This window comes from Cardiocondyla obscurior, linkage group LG13, assembly GCF_019399895.1.
Source record: "Cardiocondyla obscurior isolate alpha-2009 linkage group LG13, Cobs3.1, whole genome shotgun sequence".
In the NCBI taxonomy this organism is placed as follows: domain Eukaryota; kingdom Metazoa; phylum Arthropoda; class Insecta; order Hymenoptera; family Formicidae; genus Cardiocondyla; species Cardiocondyla obscurior.
In genome coordinates, this window is record NC_091876.1 from 2,346,230 (window position 1) to 2,367,779 (window position 21,550).

The window sequence follows — 21,550 nt, forward strand, 5'->3', positions numbered from 1 at the left end:
CCACATGCACGTATCGCCCCGAAGACAGGAAGCGTAGAGCGTTGATTGGCTGTCCAGAGGCGGTTGGAGCCGACTGCGTGACCTCTGACCCCACCCCCGTGGGGCGCGCGCACATCTCCAACCCCAAGGAAGTAATTACCTTGCCACCCGCGCTCGATAACCGACGCTATCGGATGCTCCGTTCTGATGGCAGAATGACGCGGCCGGGTCGCCCGGGTATTCACGAGCACGCGCCTTCGGCGATACATATATACGTCGAGATCGAAGACGTCTTAAAATAAATTCGCAGTAAACTGCTACAAAAAATTTACTTATATTACGGTGGACCTATTAATTACATATATATAAAAAAATAAAAAAACATTACAACCTGCCAACGTTTATTTAAAATAAGTTCTTCATTAGTGAATATTAATTAAACATAACTTTACTCTACGAATTTTGAAGTAACTTCTGAAACAAGAATTTTTAAATAAATTTAAAACAAATTTATACAGATTAAAAAAATGATACTTGCTGTTCATATAATTTTCTACTTTTGATTAAAAGTAATGAACTTATCATTACTAATATTTTTTAATACTCGCAAGGCTATAAAAATTTTAAAATTATACATCTCTAGTCGTTCGAAAACGAGTAACGAGCAAAGAATCAAGGTAGGAACAATGGGTGGTGGTTTTGCTTGCCGCAAATGATCTCGCTGAGAAAGGTGACGGGGGTAGTTTTCGCGCAAAGTGCATGAAGAGAATCGCGCATAAGGTCACACCGCGGGGTTACGCCAAGTAGACTCCTATTGGCAGACCTATGCCAAGCAAGGTTCACGATTGGTCGAAGGTCGAGGGTCGCCTCACCTACCCCCCAATTCAACGTGACCTCCCACGCGAACTCGCGAGTAACTGCCACCCTTCTCTAGATTTAATGTCGGGGGTGGCGCTCGTTCCAGAATATCGAGCCAAGTGTGCAAAAATCCACCCGAATGTGGAGGAGCTATTCTCCCAAACTGTTATTTCCTCTCAATTAAAATATATATCGCGTGAAGAATCAGTAAAATTAAAAGATAATGAGGACGCTCATCCATTGTATTTTTTTTTTTTCTAATTTATCTCTTTGGCAGTATAATCGAGGATCGAATAATATATTTTTGCCTCGCAAGGTTACATATCCGAGACAGAAGAGGTAGGAAAGAAAGATGGACTAAAACGAGCGTGAAGTCATAATGCCATTCATCAGACGGAGGACAACCGGCAAACCGCGGCAATTAACTTCCACCGAGGGCTTTTTTATCACGCTATAGTATTATTAGACAAACGGTCAACCCTCGGCAAATACGAGGGTGAAAATGCCATGTCGCGCAGATGCAGTAATCCAAATTTAGTACGATATAAATACAGCAGATTAGAGCAATTGCTCTATTTTTTTTATTATCTCCGTGATTCATAACAGAACCTTGTGAGGCAAAAAAAAAAAGTTCAAGCTAAAAAAAAGCGTAAAAATAAAGTCCACCTAATAGTACATTAATATCGTAATAATCATTATCAAAAGATATGGATTGAAACAAATTTTAACTTAAAATTAATGTTAAATTGATTACGAAATTGTTAATCTGATTACGAAACTTTGAATATAATTTGATTTAATTTGACAGTGTCCCTGATTAAGATATAACACGTACTTTATAATATTATATCAAACCTACTTTTTGAATCATATAAAAATTGATTATTACATGTATAATAATAAAACAATTTAAAAACAATGCCGATATATGTATAAGACCTGAAAATTAGAAAATACAATACATTGCATATCAAATTAATATTGTTCAATATTGAATATAATAGAGCATTGAATATTGTATAATTATCAGAATAGATCATATAATGTCAAATTTTTCATCAACATATACAACAATTGGTATTCTCCGCGGTTGTGCGATATTCGAACCGTGTAATTAAATCTGAAACGTGGAGGCTAATTACAATGGCCCTTCGCAAATACGTCGCTCATTACGATTTAGTAATTGTTCCGGCGCGTAATAACGCCGGTATCTGTACAGTATTATTGTTCGGTAGGGTGTTATTGCCTGAAACGCGTATAACGTAATTACTCTAACGCAATTAGGAATGCCGCACATTGGTCTGCTTCTTGTCTCTGAAAACGGGCTGCTCTCTCGACACACAGATTGGATTAACGAATATTATGAGCTAGGCGTCAAACTGAAAATCGATATTGTTATCAACAGCGGTTATTGGGCTTCGCGTTAAAAAATTTCCGACAAAATCAAAAACAAATTTAAACACATAAATGACTAGTTGATAATAAATACCGTTTCGCATTTATAACTTTCGTGATGCTTATCTAACTTACAAAAATATTACGTAAAAATCAGATATCTTAAAGTTATATAAATCTATACTAAAAATATCTGCATTTTAAATAACATTTATTTGCATAAATATTACAATTATATTTTATTTTAGATTTGTCTTTTTTTTTATATTAGTCTTTTATATTAAATATAGTATATTTATTGTAAGGAAATAATGAAGAAAAAAAAGACATGTCTAAAAATTGGTCCAAACAGGCCTAATTTCTGGAAATCTGTAAACAAAAATTACAAGAATCATAATTATTTCTGAAAGCATAAAAATAAAAATTACACAAACTATAATTATTCCTATAACACACAAGCACTTAAAATATACTTCCAATTCAAATTATGAGATTAACACATCTATTAAATTATGTAATATTTTGTTCTTTTTATATCATATAATATATTCTTTTTTTTTGTTCAAAATTATTATTTTTTACAATATCTTGAAATGTTTAATCTCGCAGTTTGAATTGTATAAATTATTAATTGCAATAATTAGAAAGTATGAAAGAGTGACATATTGTTATTGCAGGAAACATATTTCACAGGATGTGCGTAAGTCGTATAAGGGTGTACAACAGATATCCTACAAGGATAAATTTACAGGTAAAGTATTAGGTGACGATTATCCGTATTTCTTTCAGTTTTAAGGTTTCTGGATAGGATCTCTTCATATGCGAGCGACTTACAAATGCCAAACCGCAAGATTGATATGAGAACACCGCTCTTTCCGCTTATGCTAAAACGCAACCCTAAGTAAAATATCATAAAGCGCACGTGCACGTGCAAGAAAACCGCAACGTAACTGTAAACTTCACATATTACTTTTTCTGCATAAAAAAAACATACATTGACTTTATATAGAATATACAGAAAAGATACATATTGCTGACTGGTAAAAAAAAAAAAAAAAAAATTGAAATTTAAAAAACGATAATCTAAAAATATAAAAACATTAATGGCTTTAATAAATAATTATAAAAATAATCTCCTCTTTTTTTTTCTCTCTCTCTCTTTCTTTCTCTCTATTTATCTATCTATCCAATCGATAAAAATATTTCAGAAACTCCTTACGAACGAACAATGTAACCATTCGCAAGTCAATCCAATTGGGTAGACTCAAAAGCGAACAGCGACGAACAAACACGGGCAATCGGTTATCGAAACGATTAAATGTATATACTGTCGTGTTTCTCCATCCAAGCCATGCAAATATGCGCAGGCAAACTCGGAAGCCACACTTCCAACAAGGAAACATCAACCACGTCGGCGTGGTCCGCGCGGCGAGTATTCGTGTGCACAACCGGCACAGTCATACTCTCGTGGGAAATGCTGTCGATTATATTTGCACCATAGAAAGCGTTATGGACGTGCAAGGTACGCCGGAGTTCCCGGATGAACGAAAATGGTAGGTCCGTCGTCCTTCTGTCAAATCTGCTGTTTGCGCCGGCACTCTAATTAATTATCCGCCGTCTCCGATAATGTAACACGCGGCGCGAGGTGCGCTCTCGCACTACAAATATCCGAGATTACGACCGTTCCCCGTTTAGCGAAAATGGAAAAATTTTTACATTCGCATAACAAGTAACCCATGTAACGAGTAAAACTTTCCGCGACCCTGCGTTTGCAAATAACATTCATTTCAAAAGGCAAACTTGGATTTAAACACACATAGCTATTTGCAATTATTACAACATTAACGCCAGTGTATTCTAAACAAAATGAGAGCCGGCTCTAAAGCAAGATATATTATTGTCCCAAAAAAATTAAAATATTATATATTCGTTAACTTCTCGTCGTACTTGCTTTCCAACAACGAATGTGCAAATGGAAGATATGAAAGTTATATGTTAGCGCTCACCCACCGAATGGATAAATATTCGTCGAGCACCACTCCGTAACGCGGAGAGCTAATAAAAGGAGTCGCGCTGTTCCATTATCAAAGCTAAGAGCTCGTAGCTAACCGCTTGTGTGTAAATGGACGCGACTTCACGAAGCACTTCTTATAATAGTGACAGATTATTAAAAAAGTGATTTACTGAAGTTAGTTTTATTGTTAAATAACAATTACGTTTTTTTTTCTTTTCAATCATTATAAAAGAGACAATTCAAAATTGTCTTAACCATTAAAAAATTTTTTTTTTAATGTAAAAACAACAATAAAAAATTTTAATATTATTAAAAAACATATTTCAAATTAAAGCTTAAAGTACTTTAAACAGAAACTAAAGATGTACTATACTTGACAGTTTACTCGAGTATGACTAAAGAATTTGGAGATGAATAGGATGAAATAAATGTAGGTCTGAAGTACACACTTGGTAATGTAGACGGCTAATAGAAGAAGTCGTGCAGTGCTATTGTTAGTGCACAATACTGCAGATGGTTAAAACGATTTTTATCGCCCTATGCTTGGTATTCAGTGCTAAGTGCGTGAAGCCACTTAACTTTTTTTTTATATGTCACTAATGGCGTGAACTATTCATTGATAACAAAGTTTTATTGCAAAAAAAAGTAATAAAAAGTATTTAATTGATAAGAACAAGATTGAATTTTAAGTGATAAAATTTTTTATAGTAGCAAAATATTAAATTTAAATAATTAAAAAATTTCCAATTATTTTAGAAAATTTGTAAGTTCTTAGTAAAAGATTTTACTTAATTTTATATACGTATGTATATATTCATATATAAATCTTTTGATAATAATAGTATTTTTTAAATACATATAATAAATTGTTTTGTTAATGTACTTTTTCATATGTACATTAGATATTGTAACACTTTCAGATAGATTATAGCACAGTAAAGCATTTCGAAGGATTTATGTCCAATAGCAAGCAACATGCATAAAGAGTAAATGTAAGAAATATCTATTAACCTTAAGAATCACCAAGATATTTTCTAAATTTTTAATAAGATGTATCTATTCAATAAATTTGTATATACGTCATGAAAATTTAAGTATTAATTAGATAAATAAATCTTTTCTTTTATTTTTAATAAAATATAAAAAATATTTTAATAATTTTTAATTCAATAAATTTGTATATACGTCATGAAAATTTAAGTATTAATTAAATAAATAAAGTTTTTCTTTTGATTTTAATAAAATATAAAAAATGTTTTAATAAAATACTTTTAATAAAATATATAAAGTCATACTTCTTGTTTGAAATTAAACTTATTTTCATTAATATTTTATTTATTTTTTAAATGAGATAAAATATTTAATAACGAATACATGTAAAAATATTACTTCTTGGTAATAATAAGGTTAAAGTTCAATATTTATTGATGCACTTACCTTTATCAGAAGCTCATGATTTCAGGATAACATATGTATTTTCTGCAGATTTCCTTAAGTATCTCCTTCCTTAAGTATCTTTATGTGTATTGCTATCTAAAACACAGAAATCACAACCAATTAAATTATTAAAATAACAAACATAAATAAAAAAAAATATCTAAAAAATGTAATGTACAAATAACTTACAAGATGTATATCTTCCATCAGAACTTCCATCAGGACAGAATAGTATATTGTTTCATTATCCTGTAACAGAAATAAGAATAAATTATTAAAAAATTATTTAAAATGTTTCATGTTATAACATATAAAAAATAGTATATAAACTATTAATTTACCTGGATTATATACAAGATTTTCCTGCCACTCTTTCATTTTGCTTGCCATCAAATACTGAAGTATCGCAATCCAGCTTTTATTTACAATGCTCTTAAAACATATGCTTCATAAAACCAATTGGCATCAGGTCTGCAAAGGTCCCAATCTGTAACAATTTTCAAAATTCCATTTATTAGTCAAATGAATTGAAATTGGCTAATCAAGGTTAAATGTTTAACAATTCAATAAGGAACTAGGAAGGAAATAGGAAGGTACATTTTACTTTGTAATTCACATTTATTTGCATACATACAAGTACTGGGCATATTTATGATATTATTTATTTATTATATACATGTTTTAAACCTTTATGATTTCAATAAAACTTTTACACAAACGTAATACATTGTTGATTGAACAAACCTGGTCAATTTATAGTCAAAGATCTCTAACGCAAACTGTGAAATGCATATTTGTACGAAATGAGTATGTATGTACATACATACGTACATATTCGCATAATTTCAGTTTCGCAACTAAACGATTTACCTTTGAATCGATCACGATCGGCTCTCTGTGAATCGACGAATTTCCAGGCTCGGCGAATAAACGGCATCTTCAGTAACGAGTACGTAAAATGACTCGTTGCATTTGTTGCATGCCCAACAAACAATTGTCTCAAATAAACACATTAAACAATACCAGAAATGCAGCGCAAATGATGCGAGCGATGCAAACGAGTACGAGGGGTAAGCGGGGAAGGCGGTACAGCTAACGGTCGAGCCGACACGAAGCGCTCGAGCGTTTTCTTTCTATCCGTAAATGGCAGTGTGATCACATGACCCTCACACCATCGCGAATGCACCAATGAGATGCCTCCGTATATTTCGAATAATCAACGATATTTCGAAAATAATTATGATAGATACTAAGTACAGTCGGCATAATGACGATGATATGCTTACCTGATCGATAATGATTGCGGGCCATCGACGTTTTCGCAGCACTTCGACAGTAGAAAGGAGCCGAGGGGAGAGGAGGCAAGGGGGAGGGGGGGGAGGCGCCGACACTTCTAAACGACTTCGAATATTCGGGATATTCATGATACTGGCGCTCGCCGTTCAACTGAACACGCTGCTCGAACCTTGTTGTATGGATTTGTGATGATCTGTCGCGAAAGAATCACATTTAAACGGTAACGTACACGAGAATCGCGGAGCGAGATACGGAAGATCCACCCGGAGTCGCGACACAACCATGACTGACTTCGAGCTGGGATCCGTGGTCTGTGATTGGTGAATATCAAATCGCCGGGCCAATCACATAGTAAGTCAAAATAAAACTAAAAATGATCTAAATTATTATTTAATGCAGAAATTATTTTTTTAATAACTGTTAACTATTAAAACATACCAAATTGTGAATTATTCTTATACAGTAGTATGCAATGGCTGTAATATACGTTACATGAGGTAACGTGACGAACAGTTCAACATTAAAACAATATTCTATTGCAATATAATTATGTCAGTAAAAATCTAAAAATTTTTATGTAGTATTTCTCACAAGAAGAGTTGCTTTTCATAGTGAGAATTTCGATGAATTCATTTATTTACAATGAATCATAACTTTAATAGCTCCACCTGCGCCAGTTCTACTGGTTTCGAACGCTTGTTTGGTCTCTTCCATCTGATAATTATGAGTGATTAACGGTTTCACGTCTACTTTCCCAGATGCGACAAGGTTTAATGCATCCTGATAGCTACAAATTTAAAAATTCATATAAAATATTCCATCAAGTATTTGAATAATTCATTAAATTATCATAACTAAATAAATTAAGAACTACAGAGTTCTCATTTTTAATTTAAAATACAACCTCTGATTAATTAGAACTTACTCATTTACGTATCGAAAAATACCCCTAATATCAATTTCTCGTGTCAAGGCAGTCATTAATGGAATTTGCACTTCTGAAGAACCCATTCCCACTATTACCGCGACTCCTCCGGGTTTGGTTGCCTGATATAATAAATAATACAAGTACAATTTATCATCAAACTTATCCAATTAATTTTAAATAATATCATAATTAACATAAATAATTTAACAGACAAAGAATACATTTCATTAACTTACAAGAATTGCTAAACGAATTGTGGATTGTGCACCGCAAGCATCAATCGCTCTATTAGGTTCACCATCAAAGAGCGCGTGAATATCAGCTACTGTATCTTCTTCAGATCTATTCTTCTGTATCAGATATGTGTCGTCGGCTCCAAGTTTCTTTGCTACACGCAATCTATTTTCCATGATATCTATAAACACAAATCGCGCCTATTTACATCTTATTTACAAGTTGTATAAGCTTACATTCTTCTTATAAGCTAGAATTCTTCAAAGAAGAATTTTTGCTACTTATAAAATACATTGTGTTACCCACAAAAGAAGAAATATGCGCTAGAAAGAAAACTACTTATAGAATAAAAAAAATAGTCCATTCTATGTGTAGTTGTCTTCAACACATAGTTCAAACTTATTGAATAGAAAAATAACTGTTACACGCAATCATTTTGTGTCAACACGACCTCGACGGCTATATGTTCCTGTTCTACAAATAGTATCTACGATGCTATTGTAAGTGCAACTTCGATATGTAAGGCTTATCTCAGAATCAATTGCGACACTCAATATCTTGAGTGCGCAATAGGAATGTTTTTCTCATTTATTATTACGTAAATTGATAATTACATAAACTGATAACGATTTATCGTTGTGCAAATAAATTTACGATATATCGTTAAAAATTTCATTATCATGACATTACAAGCACACTCATAGCAGATTTTCTGTTACATAATAACGAGCTATATTGGATCAAATTTTTCCATCGATAAAGAAACACTTAAATACCGTTTTGACACACAGTATAAATCTAATATTGAATAAAATGCAGTTTTTGAGAAAATACCTTAATTTTGATTAGTTTCATAAAATACAAATTGAAGTTTGTTTTCTTTCTTTTGTCTTAAAATTTATTTTTAAAGTCTTTTAATTTATACCTGTGATAATTATTTTATTTGCGCCCATGGCTTTGGCTACCAGCAATGTCACTAAACCGATCGGGCCAGCGCCCAAAATTAATACATCAGAATCAATTCCGACATTAGCTCGTTTGCATGTATGTACGCCCACTGACAATGGTTCTAGAAGTGCTCCTTCTTCTAGACTCACATGATCGGGTAATCTGTTACAAAAAATCAGAAATGCAAAAATTAGTTTTCTTATTATTTAGAACAATACGTTTCATTAAATTATTACATTTTAAAAAGTTTACTAGAAATCTTGTATCGGTAGTATTAATTACGTATGATTAATATTAATGTTACAAACTTATTCAATTTTACGATTAATTATCAAAATAATAAATTATAAGTACTTACTTGAAGCAGAAATCAGCTGCATGTTTGTAAAAACGTCTTAAGTTGCCGTGTACGGGTGGAGTTGCGCAAAACACAATATCCTTGCACAAATTATAATTTCCCTCTTTACAGTATATGCACATTCTACAAGGCACACCAGGTTCAATAGCAACACGATCACCGATCTATAACAAAAAAAAGTTATGTCAAAATGTGTATTGTACACTTTACATGAAAATAATAAAAGTAACATTTTTAATATTAGTTATATTAGCTATATATAATAACACTAGTTATAAATAAATGTATATGCATGTGTATAGATATGTACTTTTAAATTTTTGACATTTTTTCCAAGTTTAACAACAGTTCCGGCAGCTTCATGACCAATAATCATAGGTTTCTTCACTATAAAAGGGCCAATTCTTCCTTCAACAAGATAATGAACATCTGATCCACAGATTCCGACACATCCCATTTCAAGGAGTACCTCTACAAAAAATATAATAAAATATTTCCAACTTATTCGAAAAAAATATAATTAAAAAATATTTTTGTCTAAAATCTTTCTTATTCAAATTCTTGTAATATAATTAAATTAATTTTTTAAGCCTTACTATTAGCTTTCATATTATGAAATTTTATAAGTACTATTTCTTTCATTTATCAAAAGATAGATAGAACTTAAAATAAAATGTCTTTCTAATTAATTAAGATCTAAATATAAGCGTAAAAATTTAATAAATTTAGATTGAAATCAATCTTTATTTATCATTTATACTTATTTAAATTACTTCGATGAGCGTCATCACGTATATAAATAGCATTCAATGTACATACATTGATTCATTTTAATCAAAGTGTTGTGCAACTAAATAATACATTTTTATTCCAAAGCTAAAATTAATTTTTATACGTTTTGTTAATAAGAATAAAATTATTAACAAATATTAAATTAATTCAATAATATGCTTATTATAAACGTGACATTAATTAAGCACTTCGAATTCATTTTTTATCATCAACATCTTATCACTTGTACATGTTAATAATACTTTTATTGATAAAAAAAAAACAATTAAATTTCAATGAAAAGAGATATCTTACCGCCTGCTTCAGGCTCCTCAATACTCGTGTTTTCCTGAAACAGAAAAAAATAATCAGAAATATATCTACCGTACAAATATAATATATATTGTTTCTCTACCTATAATCTAACCATTATTCCGTACAAAGTTTTGTTCTATTTATTTATTTTTTTTTTTTTATTAAAAATATTTAAAAAAAAAGATACAAAATAATATTGCCAAACTGAGGTACTGTTAATACGAAAAAGCATCTCAACAAAATATTAATTTAAAATACTTCCACTTTTTTAATATTTAAAAATAATATAAGTATTAATATTAATGTAAAAGTCTGACTTTATCTTTTTTAAATACAAAAAACTTCATATTAATCTATCAATCAATCAATAAAATTTTTTTTTACATATTTTCGTTAAGTATATACTATATACGAATGCTAGTACTATATAAATTTAAAGGTCAAGCAGTTAATACAGAGGCGCACGTGCAATCGATTTGCAAGACGGCTGCAGTCTTGTGATTAGTGGCTACATGTAAGAATTAAAATCAGCATATTGTGAAATAATAATAACAAATTTATTATAATGAACAACATTACTAAAGTCAAATCTTTCGAATTTTTCTAATGTAATGTTTGGCGAAAATTATTTATAATCTAAATATATTTTGTGAGATGGTAAATTTGAGGTTTAGCAAAATTATATATATCTTCTTAAAAATATTCATGTGTAAAGTTCAACGTACTTGCAAGCATGTTTAATCTTTTCATTATCTTCTAATTAAAGCACAGGTAAATGCAATCGTACGAGTTAATCATGCTTCCCTTATCGTATACTAACCAGGCGCAAATCGTTGATCCCATACAGTACAGCAGTGAGATTGTCCTTGGCCATAATTACCCTGAAAAAATTTTACACAAATAAGAAAGTCTTCAACAGTGATCTGCTTGCGTCAAATCGCTTTCTGATATTTTGATGAACACCGCATGTACGCGAGAGAACTCAGCCTTTTAAAGAGAATTCACTGCTATATATACCGCTCATTTGTACATGTGTACTTGAAGCTATCATCGCGTTTTATTATCGCTTACTAGGTCATTTTTTTTTTTCTACCACCACCATCTTTTGTGATATTGATTTATCGGACAGTTCAATTTATTTACATTTTATAATCGCATTAACCATTGCGTAATATTATTCATAATTATGTTGTTTAGTCAGAACTAATAAATCGATTTGTACCGTAGATATATGCAGTTACACTTTTCCTTTGTGTTATCAATCGATCCTATGTTTGTAGCTTGCATACTACAGTTACGAAGTAATAGAATATCAGAATGGAACAGAGGACAAATACAGAAAAAGAAATAGATAAAAAATAATATTCTTTCTTTTACCTTGATTATGGGTTTCTTCGGAAAAATCCACCTTTGCACTTATACACTTCAGAATTGTTTCTTGAGAATGGTGAAGGTTGGAAGTTCTTAGAACATAATTTATTTTTGGGAAATATTTTATCGATTCTTCCGATTGGTTCAACGTCTTAAAAGAAGAGATATACTGAGCTTTTCTATTGGAAAAGACTGAAGAAAGAGAAATTCGAAAAAATCTGAAAGTCCCTGCATAACATAAAATCTACAAATGTTAGATAAATTTATTCTTATGTATAAGATTTACTTAGAATTTATGAATTTAGGTTTCAATTTTTAATTGTAACAAGTCTATTTAACATATTTAAAAAAATATAAATTTCTAGAAGTATTAAATTATTTTTTATATCTTATAGTTGGTTTCTAGAAGATATTTTTCTTTAATACAATATTACGTTTTTTTATAAGATAAACATTATTTAAAAGTTTATCTATTACATTTTTTAATAAAGTTTTATTATTAAAAAATTAAACAAAATAATATTTAAAATTACTCGCATTATGTGATGTGTATACCTTATACGTAAGCAATAAAATAAAAATAAGTATTGGAAATATAAAATGGACATATTAAATGGAAATATCAAATGGAAATATCAAATGGAAATATCAAATGGAAATATCAAATGAATATATATCTATATATCTATATGAATATAGATATATATAGATATATATCTCTCTCTATGTATGTATAACATGCATACATGTATTACAAAAAATTATTTACAAAAATATCTCTTACATCATTAATTACATTTGAAAATTATATATAATAAATGACTTACAATAAATAACTTGTAATTTATTCCCAACCCCAAATTCCCGTCGACTCTTTAATTGTAGCTCTATTATCTCTTCGTATTCTCGTTACTGCGCTTGCTTCTCCTTTAACAAGCGTTTTCTTTGCTTGGATTTTCTCGCGTTTGTCAAGTGCTAATTTTGTTCTTTTTTTTATCACATCTGGTGCAATTGTAGCAGCTGTTGAAATACTCCGTATACTTTGTGTATCATTATAAACATGTGTTGATTCCTCTTTCATATTTGACGAAAAACTACAAGATTCACCACTATTGTGTGTTTCATTGGTTATTACTTTTTCGTCTGTTGCAATGTCGTTATTTAAGCGTTCATTATTTAGTACCATTTCTTGTGTTGGAAGATCAAAATCTTTTTTTGAAATTTGATTTTGAAATTGTAAATCATTGAACTGAGATTGCAAATTTTCGACCTCATCAACACAATCTTCATATGTTTCTTTTTCATCTTTCTCATTAGTCTCAATATTTTCATTATCTTTTTCTTCTGTATATTCTATATCTAAATCTGTTAAGAAAATATCAATTTCTTTTTCTACTTGTTTTGCAAAGCCACTAGCTCTAACTTCATTATCTATGCAGTCCTCGCGTCTAAAATAGATAATAATAAATAATTTGTTTTAATAAAATAATCGAGTTTTATCAATAAAAAATATAATTAAAATACAATAATAATAACGTTTTTTTTTTTTTTTACTACTCACGTTATATCTTGAAAAGTTGGATACAATTCGCTTTCATATCCAAAACGTCTTTTAAAAAAATCACGAATACAGTTTACATCTCTTTGAAAGTATGCTTCTGCATTTTCATGTTCAGTAGAAACCATCTGTGGAAAATCAATGATGACAGGTTTGCCATCATTTTTAATCATTATATTAAACTCATTAAAATCTCCATGTATAACACCATGATTTCCTAATCTAACAATCAAATCCATAAGTTCATCATACAATGCCTCAACATTGTTTACTTCATTTACATTACACCTAAAAAATACAATATAATCAAATTACTATAATTGTATTTAATTACTAATTGCACTATTAATAACATACATACAGAGGTCCACCTTCAACCAGCTCCATAACAACACAATGCCTGTTAAAGTCAATTGGTTTTGGAACAGGAAAACCTCTATCTAGAAGTGCTTTCATATATGCAAATTCTCTAGTTGCAGCAATTCTTGATAGATACAACCAGGATGCAGAATGCCGATGTTGAAGATAATCCCTTTTTCCTTTAATATTTCGAAAACAAGTTCTACCCAGTCTATGTAATTTTAAACAAAGTGGTGTTTCATCTTCATTAGCAACAACATAAATATTAGATTCCTTGCCAACACCAATCTGATTGCCAAAGGAACAAATTGTTCCTCTTTGTGTTAAGACTTTTAAAGCTAAATAATCATAACCAGTGTTTGTCAAACGATAACCATCATCTAAAAATTTATTACAAATAATTATATTAAATAAATAATATATTTTAAATATGCATTTCATAAAATCAGTAGTAGCATAAAAATGTTTTACATCGTTTGCCTCGTTCATAACTGAGCAGTCTATGCTTGCACATTTCTTTTAGCAATTTATGTACGCCGCCGTAACGCAAATTCGCTATTTGAGCAGCGAGTAAAGCAGGTACTAATTCATGGTTTTTCATACCCATTTCAATCTAAAGTTAAAAAATAATACGGAAATATTATAATTTATAAAAAACGCAACGCCTAAATTATACGGACTCCATAACAGGTTATTAAAATCCTGTAAACTTATGTGAAAAAAAAAATGTATAAGTTCGTAAAGACATATAGGTTAAAAATATATACCGCCGTCAAAACACGAAAATCTTCCGATGTTAAATATCGTAACATTTTAACATCCAACTTTCCCATGATTGTATTAAAAAGTATATACGATTTATGTAACTACGATCAAACAGATCAAAATATTAACTGTTTAATTAAATTCCAGATTATAATACACACGAGATACAACACGCGGACTTTGGAGAAATTGGAGATCGTGTGACGTATGACATTAGGTGCGTTCAACACAGTACCACAGAATCGCTCAGTGAGCTTTTGCATCTTATTGGAGAAAATATTCACCAATCAGTTGCAATAGCTCACTGAACGGTTATTTGCTGAACGCATCCAATAAGTTGCACTAATTTGCATCGCTTTACACCAGTTCAACATGGCAGTACAGCTGGAAGGAACAAATCTGTTGTATATAAGAATAAGAAAATACGGATTCCGATTTACAGCTCCCGAATCTTAAGTAATTACAAAGTTACCTATTTTTTTCGAATAGATTCTAGTTTTATTACAATTTCTTTTTATCTCTTGCAAGCCACGACTACCTGTACCTTTTAAGTTCACGTTGTAGTGCGGTGCTTTTTTTAGGTTATTCGGGATATACACAGATTTATTTTACAGAATATAATAATAATGTTGATAATTACATTGTTTTAATTACAGAGTGACTCTGTTACATTGGTGTTTTTTCCTCGACGTGAAAATTATCTGTGTACGGGAAATGCTCGCAGTGGAGTTTTTTTATTTCTTAAAGTCGAGACGTTGAATGCAGTTAAATGTTAAAAGCATCTTAAGCAGTAAGACGGGGTATTACTAGCGATACGGTGGTGAGGAGTATGGAATTTGCACTATCAGGTTCCTATTTTCTAATTAATGCCGCTGACAGAATAGTATACGACAACACTGAAGTATTCGCGTGTGGTAAAGACAGTAAAAATCGGAGTAACGCTTTAGCAATGCTGTTGAAATAGATATATATTGAATTATACTATTTTCTTGTATTTTTTTTATCTCATTTTAATTTTAGCCTAACTATTGTGTATCGCGTATTTAAATGACTTGGACAAAGTGTAAACGCGATAAATGAGTGCTCCTGAAGAATCACTAAACGGTCGGGATCCTGATTACGTTTCCGCAGCTTCTAATGACCAAACTCAGCAAAAAATTTATGAAGAAAATGGTAAGTCTGCCTTTGATTCTTTTAATCGATTGTTATTGAATTTGTACATATGCTAATATAATTTTTAAAATTGCTCAAATTAGGTTATATCTTAATTTGTTTAATACCTGATAGTTTTTGGTAATAAATAATACACCTTGTCTCGCTTTATTTATTTATTTATTTATTTTTTTTTTTAGCAAGAAGCACTACTGCAAAAAAAATAACCGCGATAGTAGAAAAAGAATTCTCACAAGAAATCGATTTGAAGGAGAAGGAAGTTTTACAAATACAAGAGAGATTACACAAGACCCTCAAGATTTTTCATCTATTACGTTATGTCGTAATAACAAACTTTTACGATCGCAAGCAGTGCCAAATTGTTCAAACTCCCGAGACAACGAAACAGACAAGGATTCATCCTGCGGTTAAAACGGTACTCGGAAAGAGTCCTAGATCGACTGGTTCTTTAGACCTTGCAGTGCCATCGACGTCCACCGATCCTCGATTTTTGTGCAACGACGGGCCACTTGTGAACGCAAGTACTACTACGAATAATACGCTTAAAATCGAAGAGAATGACGATACGTCACGAAGCGAGAAACGAAAGACACCGCTGGTCGAAGAGTCGCAACCTCGCAAAATACCTCGTTACGTGCCACCAAAAAACACTGTTCCCGAGAAGACGTGTCCGCCTCGCGGTAATAGCAACAAGGTCCGCAAACGAATTATCGTCGGAAATATCTCCAAGTGGATCCCACCGGATTGGAGAGAAGATGCATCTAGTCATAAGTGGACGATGTACGTACGCGGCGAAAAAGATAAAAACGTTAACATCGACACATTTATTAGTAAGGTGAGGTTCTTTCTACATCCTAGTTACCGTCCAAACGATGTTGTCGAGGTAACGTCGTACCCGTTTCACTTATCCAGACGAGGATGGGGCGAATTTCCTCTTAGAGTGCAACTGCATTTTAAAAATGCATTGAATAAGCCCATGGACATAATTCATCATCTAAAACTGGATCGCACCTATACGGGATTGCAAACTCTGGGCTCGGAGACTCTGGTCGATGTTTGGATTCGCACGACCGAGTCGGATAACGTGGAATTGAATAATGATGAATCCGCCGAGTCTTCCGCTAATGATACTATAGTAAAAATAGAACCGAATGACGATTCTTATTCCAAATTTACTCCTGAGCAGTCAAAGAAAGTATCGAAAACGTCACATCTTACCGCCGACACTCCCGAGGGCATACAAATGGAAGAGAAAATAATGAAGGTATATAATCGATTAAATTCATCGTTGGATTTAATGTTGATGAATAATGTCGAGAAAGTTAAAATAAAAACTAAGTGTGAAGATGCGACTCAAATATCTGACGATAAAGATAAAGAAATGACAGATTTGTTTATCGAACACGATCATAATTATTGTCGCAAACAGTATTTTAATTCTGATTATTGTACTATAAAAGAAGAAAACGTTACTGTGGAGCACTATTCTGAAAATACGGAAAATCCAGACTGTACGACATTCGCGATCGATTCGTCGACAATCGAGAATAATGAGAAAAAATCTGATTTAATTGCGAACACATTTCAAGAAAAGAATAGCCAGAAAGGTCCACGGTCATTCGATGCGGTAAAATCTTTACAGGAGAACTTGAAAAACGATACTAAGATTTTAGAAAATATATCTACTAAAGATACAGAATCGACAACTAATGGTTTCTGCAAACCTGTTCTCACATCGTTCGATTGTTTCGATAATTTACAGAAATCCTCGCACTTGAAAGCTCCTAATTCATATTTAAAACCTCTGCACATCTCTATACCGTCGTCGAATATCTTTACATCGTCGAACAATAAGCATGTGTTACTATTGAAAGATAAGAAATCGGTACCGGTAAACCTCACGAATATTCTTCCATCGAAACCTAACGAAAACTCGAAAATGTTCGTCGAGGGTGTAAGTATTTTGAAGAAACCACCCATCGCCAAAGTAAATGCACTGCGAGAGAACACTGTTAAAAATAAGAATAACAACAGCGGCAATAAAAAGACTGCTGTACTCAGGTTAAAAAGCGCCAACAGTCTACTGTTGAACGTTAACGAGAACGTACCAATTCTAAAAATAACGGACTCGCGCGATCCTTTGTATAATTATAATCTTGTCGATGCGAGGAGGAATCTGTTAATTAAGAAGCAAGAGCACGTATCGTGTGCGAAACCGGAAGAAAAGCCTGCGGTACAGCATGTGAAAGTCACGTTGGGTAAAGACAAGCTTAAAATTCAAAGCAAAAAAGATCTCTACGAAGCAGTTCTTAAATCGATCACCACCGCAAATATCGCCGATACGGAAACACTGATACGATTCGTCATACGCCGACTGCCGATTGTTACGCGAGATGCTCGTGATCCTGATTACAAGCGGCTGCATCCTTACGCATGTAGCAGTGAAGAGGATTACCTTGCTTATAATATCGGCAAGCAGCGAGCTATAGAATGGTACCGCGCGAAAGCAGTTAGGAGCTTTCTACGAATGAAGCCAATGATACCTATTGATCAATTGTGGAGCATCAAGGAAATCGTACTGTGGGCCAGATTACACGGTTACACACCGATTAAGAACATCTTCAACGTACAAGAAATAGCTGAAACGAGTAGCGCGAAAAAGCTATCTGATACCACGATGTCTGCCACGATCTCGTCTACGTGTACGGAACCAATCGCACTGCAAAAGTGGTTGGAAACTTGTCAGCAAGAGCCCGATCGATCGACGGACTGTTACCTCGACAACGAAGAGATCGACGTCGAGACTGTTGAGGAAAAGCCGTGTAAAATTACAATCGATCGAGAAAAAAGCGACGATAATAAAACTTATTTGACTGGCTCTTCGTTAATACCGATTGAACTTGACGAAAAAATGCTGCCGTTCCACAATTTCGTCTGTGACACTGCGCGAGATATCGGCATCAAGATCGAACCGGAGGAGATTATTCCTGGCGTTTTATATTGCGCATCCAGTCGTGTAATAATGCGGGTAAAGATTATTTTTTTATATTACAAATTGCATTTACTGCTAGGATAATTATAAAAAAATGTATTGTCACGAGCGTTATTGTTCTCAGGTTATCGAATGCTTCGTGGAGGATCTTACTCGATCGTCGTTAGCAAGAGCTTGGGAAAGAACCAGCCCGAACGAGTAATTTAATTTTTTTTTACCTCTACTGTGTTGTATCTAACGTTCTTTAAATGTTAAACTAATCTTATAAACATTTTATTGCAGATGTCCTAAAATTATTACTCCGAACGACGTTCGTGAAGCTCTAGCAAGTCGGGAAGAATTTGATATTTTCACGAACGTAGGTCTGGGCTCGAAACAGGAATTAAATACGACTGAGACGTGACAACGAGCAAGTGATCACTCTGTCGTATCAGATTCCAGTATGTAACGACGTTATTGCTACAACTTGAATGTACAGCGGAGAAGAGTTTCCAATTAATTGAAATATTGCAACATTCGCTCTCGCGTCCCAGCGGTTTACGGATCGATACGTAGGAAATGGAAAACGACTCTGACATTTTAAGTATGCTGTTGTCACAGACAACCGTGTATTTCCGAACTTTATGACCAATTTGATAACGTGAAATAAGGTAAAGTCTTTTTTTTTTTACACACATTCGCAAACAAATGAAACATTTATATTGTAGCATGTATAATACAGGAGTTATTTTTTTTACCAATTCTTTTCTTAATTTGTAAAAGAAAATTAAGATTAAAACTATTATTTTATAAAATATTTGTACAGGTGAAATTTTTATCAACCTCGAGAACTTTCCCGTATTCTTTGAATCTATAAATCCACATTTGCAAAGAAATAAGTTGATGCTGTGTAATCAACTAATTAAAGTTTCCCAGAAAGTATTTATTATTGCTAAAATAAACCATGTGCTTCGCGTGCGCAATTTTCCAAAAGGTCCCAATTCGTACGCGTCATTATAATTGGGGACATTAATTAATTATAATAATTTCTTGCCGGTTCAAGAAACCAAATTACAAACAACGAAAAAAAAAAAAAAAGAAATGCGACTTACCAATCTGTATGACAGCGGAGTTGTGAAATTCACCCGGTGACTGTAACATAAAAAAGAAAATATTAATAGAAACATGTGTTAATTAATGAGATTAATAAAAAAAAAAAAAAGATTTTTTTTTTTTAATTTATACTTACTTTAAAGTTGCTCCGCCGATGCAGGATGCCCATCCTGAGCCTGCTCCTCCTCTCAGTTTGGACGTCGTGACGAGTCCTCCTTCCGCGCACAAGTCACTCGCGAACCCCGACCGTGAATTTACTGTCGCGAAATTTACTGAACACTATATCGCGCGTTATTTTTCGGCGTTCCTGAAAAAGAAAATCCTGAAAAAAAAAACAGGTTACAGACTTACCGAATCTGCATACAGCGGAGTTGTAAAATTCTGCCGGTGGCTGTAACATAAAAAGGAAAATATTAATGTAGACGTGTCGAAAAATTAATAAGATTAATAAAAAAAAAGATAAAAATTTTTTTTTAATAAAGATATAATTTAATAAAATTCATGCTTACCTATAAGTTGCTCCGCCGATGCATGATGCCTCCTGGTGGGCCTGCTCATCCTCTCAGATGGGACGTGACGAGCCATCCTTCCGCGCACAAGTAACTCGCGAACGCACTTCCGTAAAAAATAATCGTATAATAAAACGTCCGTAAACTAGCGGCACTCCCGAAACGACCGACGAACCGGCTGCGGTTCGTATGATGACTGATATCGGCGCACGGCACTTTAAGTTCTCATTAAACGATGCGAAGCAGCGGAGTTTCTCTTGATCTGAAACACACAAATTAAAGAATTATTTTGTAGATATCACATTCAAAGCATTTTATTCCAAAGACAAATTTATACTTACCCTGGGGTTGCTCCGCCGGGGCAGGATACCCTTCCTGGGCCTCCTCCTCCTCTCAGGATGTTCTCGGGATATCCTCGGGATGTCAGGTTGATCTTTGCGCTTGCACCAAGCGGCGAACGAAACACGGGCGTGATATGAAACGTTCCCCGCACTGTCTTTTTCAAGTTCTTTCAATCCCGCACTGTCTTTCTCAAGTTCTTTAAATCCCGCACTGTCTTTCTCAAGTTCTTTATATCCCGCACTGTCTTTCTCAAGTTCTTTAAATCCCGCAGTCTTTCTCAAGTTCTTTAAATTCCGCACTGTCTTTCTTAAGTTCTTTAAATCCCGCACTGTCTTTCTCAAGTTCTTTAAATCCCGCACTGTCTTTCTCAAGTTCTTTAAATCCCGCACTGTCTTTCTCAAGTTCTTTAAATCCCGTACTGTCTTTCTCAAGTTCTTTAAATCACTCACTCGAAACACGTTGAGAGTCTCAGCCGCGACGGAGAAGACGTGCGCGAGGTGCGGATCTCACGTTCTGACGATGGCGAAATGCGAGATAGTCCACGATACTTCCGAGATAGTCCACGATACTTCCGAGATAGTCCACGATACTTCCGAGATAGTCCACGATACTCCCGACCGTCTCAAATCTTCGAATTCGATACGAGAAACGGGCTACGACGCACGGATGCCTCGACATTTTCGTTTCGAACTCGGACCGCGTGCTCGCCATGACCTCTAGTAGTACGCAGTAGTTGTCGAGTCATTGTTCTGCGCACTGGACACTCGCGAGATAGTCTACGACATTCCCGACCGTCTAAAATCCTCGAATTTGACACGAGAAACCGGCTACGACGCACGGATGCCTCGACATTTT

General features: G+C 33.2%; 3 protein-coding genes and 1 long non-coding RNA gene across 6 annotated transcripts; 1 reads left to right on the forward strand and 3 right to left on the reverse strand.

Moving 5' to 3' along the window:
* Positions 1–1,386: 1,386 nt before the first annotated feature.
* Positions 1,387–21,479, reverse strand: LOC139107472 (uncharacterized). Its single transcript, XR_011546518.1, has 8 exons — positions 20,695–21,479; positions 20,354–20,615; positions 19,981–20,235; positions 19,844–19,883; positions 6,025–6,170; positions 5,873–5,932; positions 5,684–5,779; positions 1,387–2,601 (listed from the first exon to the last, which is right to left on the reverse strand). It is a non-coding gene; the product is annotated as an uncharacterized lncRNA (long non-coding RNA).
* On the reverse strand, positions 7,354–11,414 carry LOC139107467 (sorbitol dehydrogenase). The gene is made up of 8 exons (XM_070665093.1): positions 11,354–11,414; positions 10,534–10,567; positions 9,758–9,918; positions 9,448–9,611; positions 9,067–9,251; positions 8,144–8,322; positions 7,905–8,026; positions 7,354–7,766 (listed from the first exon to the last, which is right to left on the reverse strand). The coding sequence occupies exons 1-8, from the start codon at positions 11,405–11,407 to the stop codon at positions 7,613–7,615; spliced, it is 1,053 nt and encodes a 350-aa protein (XP_070521194.1). The 5' UTR covers positions 11,408–11,414; the 3' UTR covers positions 7,354–7,612.
* Positions 12,633–14,766, reverse strand: Riok2 (RIO kinase 2). Its single transcript, XM_070665090.1, has 5 exons — positions 14,590–14,766; positions 14,294–14,435; positions 13,824–14,202; positions 13,466–13,750; positions 12,633–13,352 (listed from the first exon to the last, which is right to left on the reverse strand). The coding sequence occupies exons 1-5, from the start codon at positions 14,653–14,655 to the stop codon at positions 12,749–12,751; spliced, it is 1,476 nt and encodes a 491-aa protein (XP_070521191.1). The 5' UTR covers positions 14,656–14,766; the 3' UTR covers positions 12,633–12,748.
* D12 (YEATS domain containing 2 homolog D12) lies at positions 14,934–19,499 on the forward strand. 3 transcript variants are annotated; one of them, XM_070665073.1, is made up of 6 exons: positions 14,934–15,043; positions 15,244–15,501; positions 15,608–15,760; positions 15,940–18,788; positions 18,877–18,950; positions 19,035–19,499. In XM_070665073.1, the coding sequence occupies exons 3-6, from the start codon at positions 15,664–15,666 to the stop codon at positions 19,153–19,155; spliced, it is 3,141 nt and encodes a 1,046-aa protein (XP_070521174.1). In that variant the 5' UTR covers positions 14,934–15,043; positions 15,244–15,501; positions 15,608–15,663; the 3' UTR covers positions 19,156–19,499. The 3 variants fall into 3 exon arrangements, with proteins under 3 accessions (XP_070521174.1, XP_070521175.1, XP_070521176.1); XM_070665074.1 differs by having other exon boundaries at positions 15,244–15,407; XM_070665075.1 differs by lacking the exon at positions 15,244–15,501 and having other exon boundaries at positions 14,941–15,043.
* Positions 21,480–21,550: the final 71 nt, after the last annotated feature.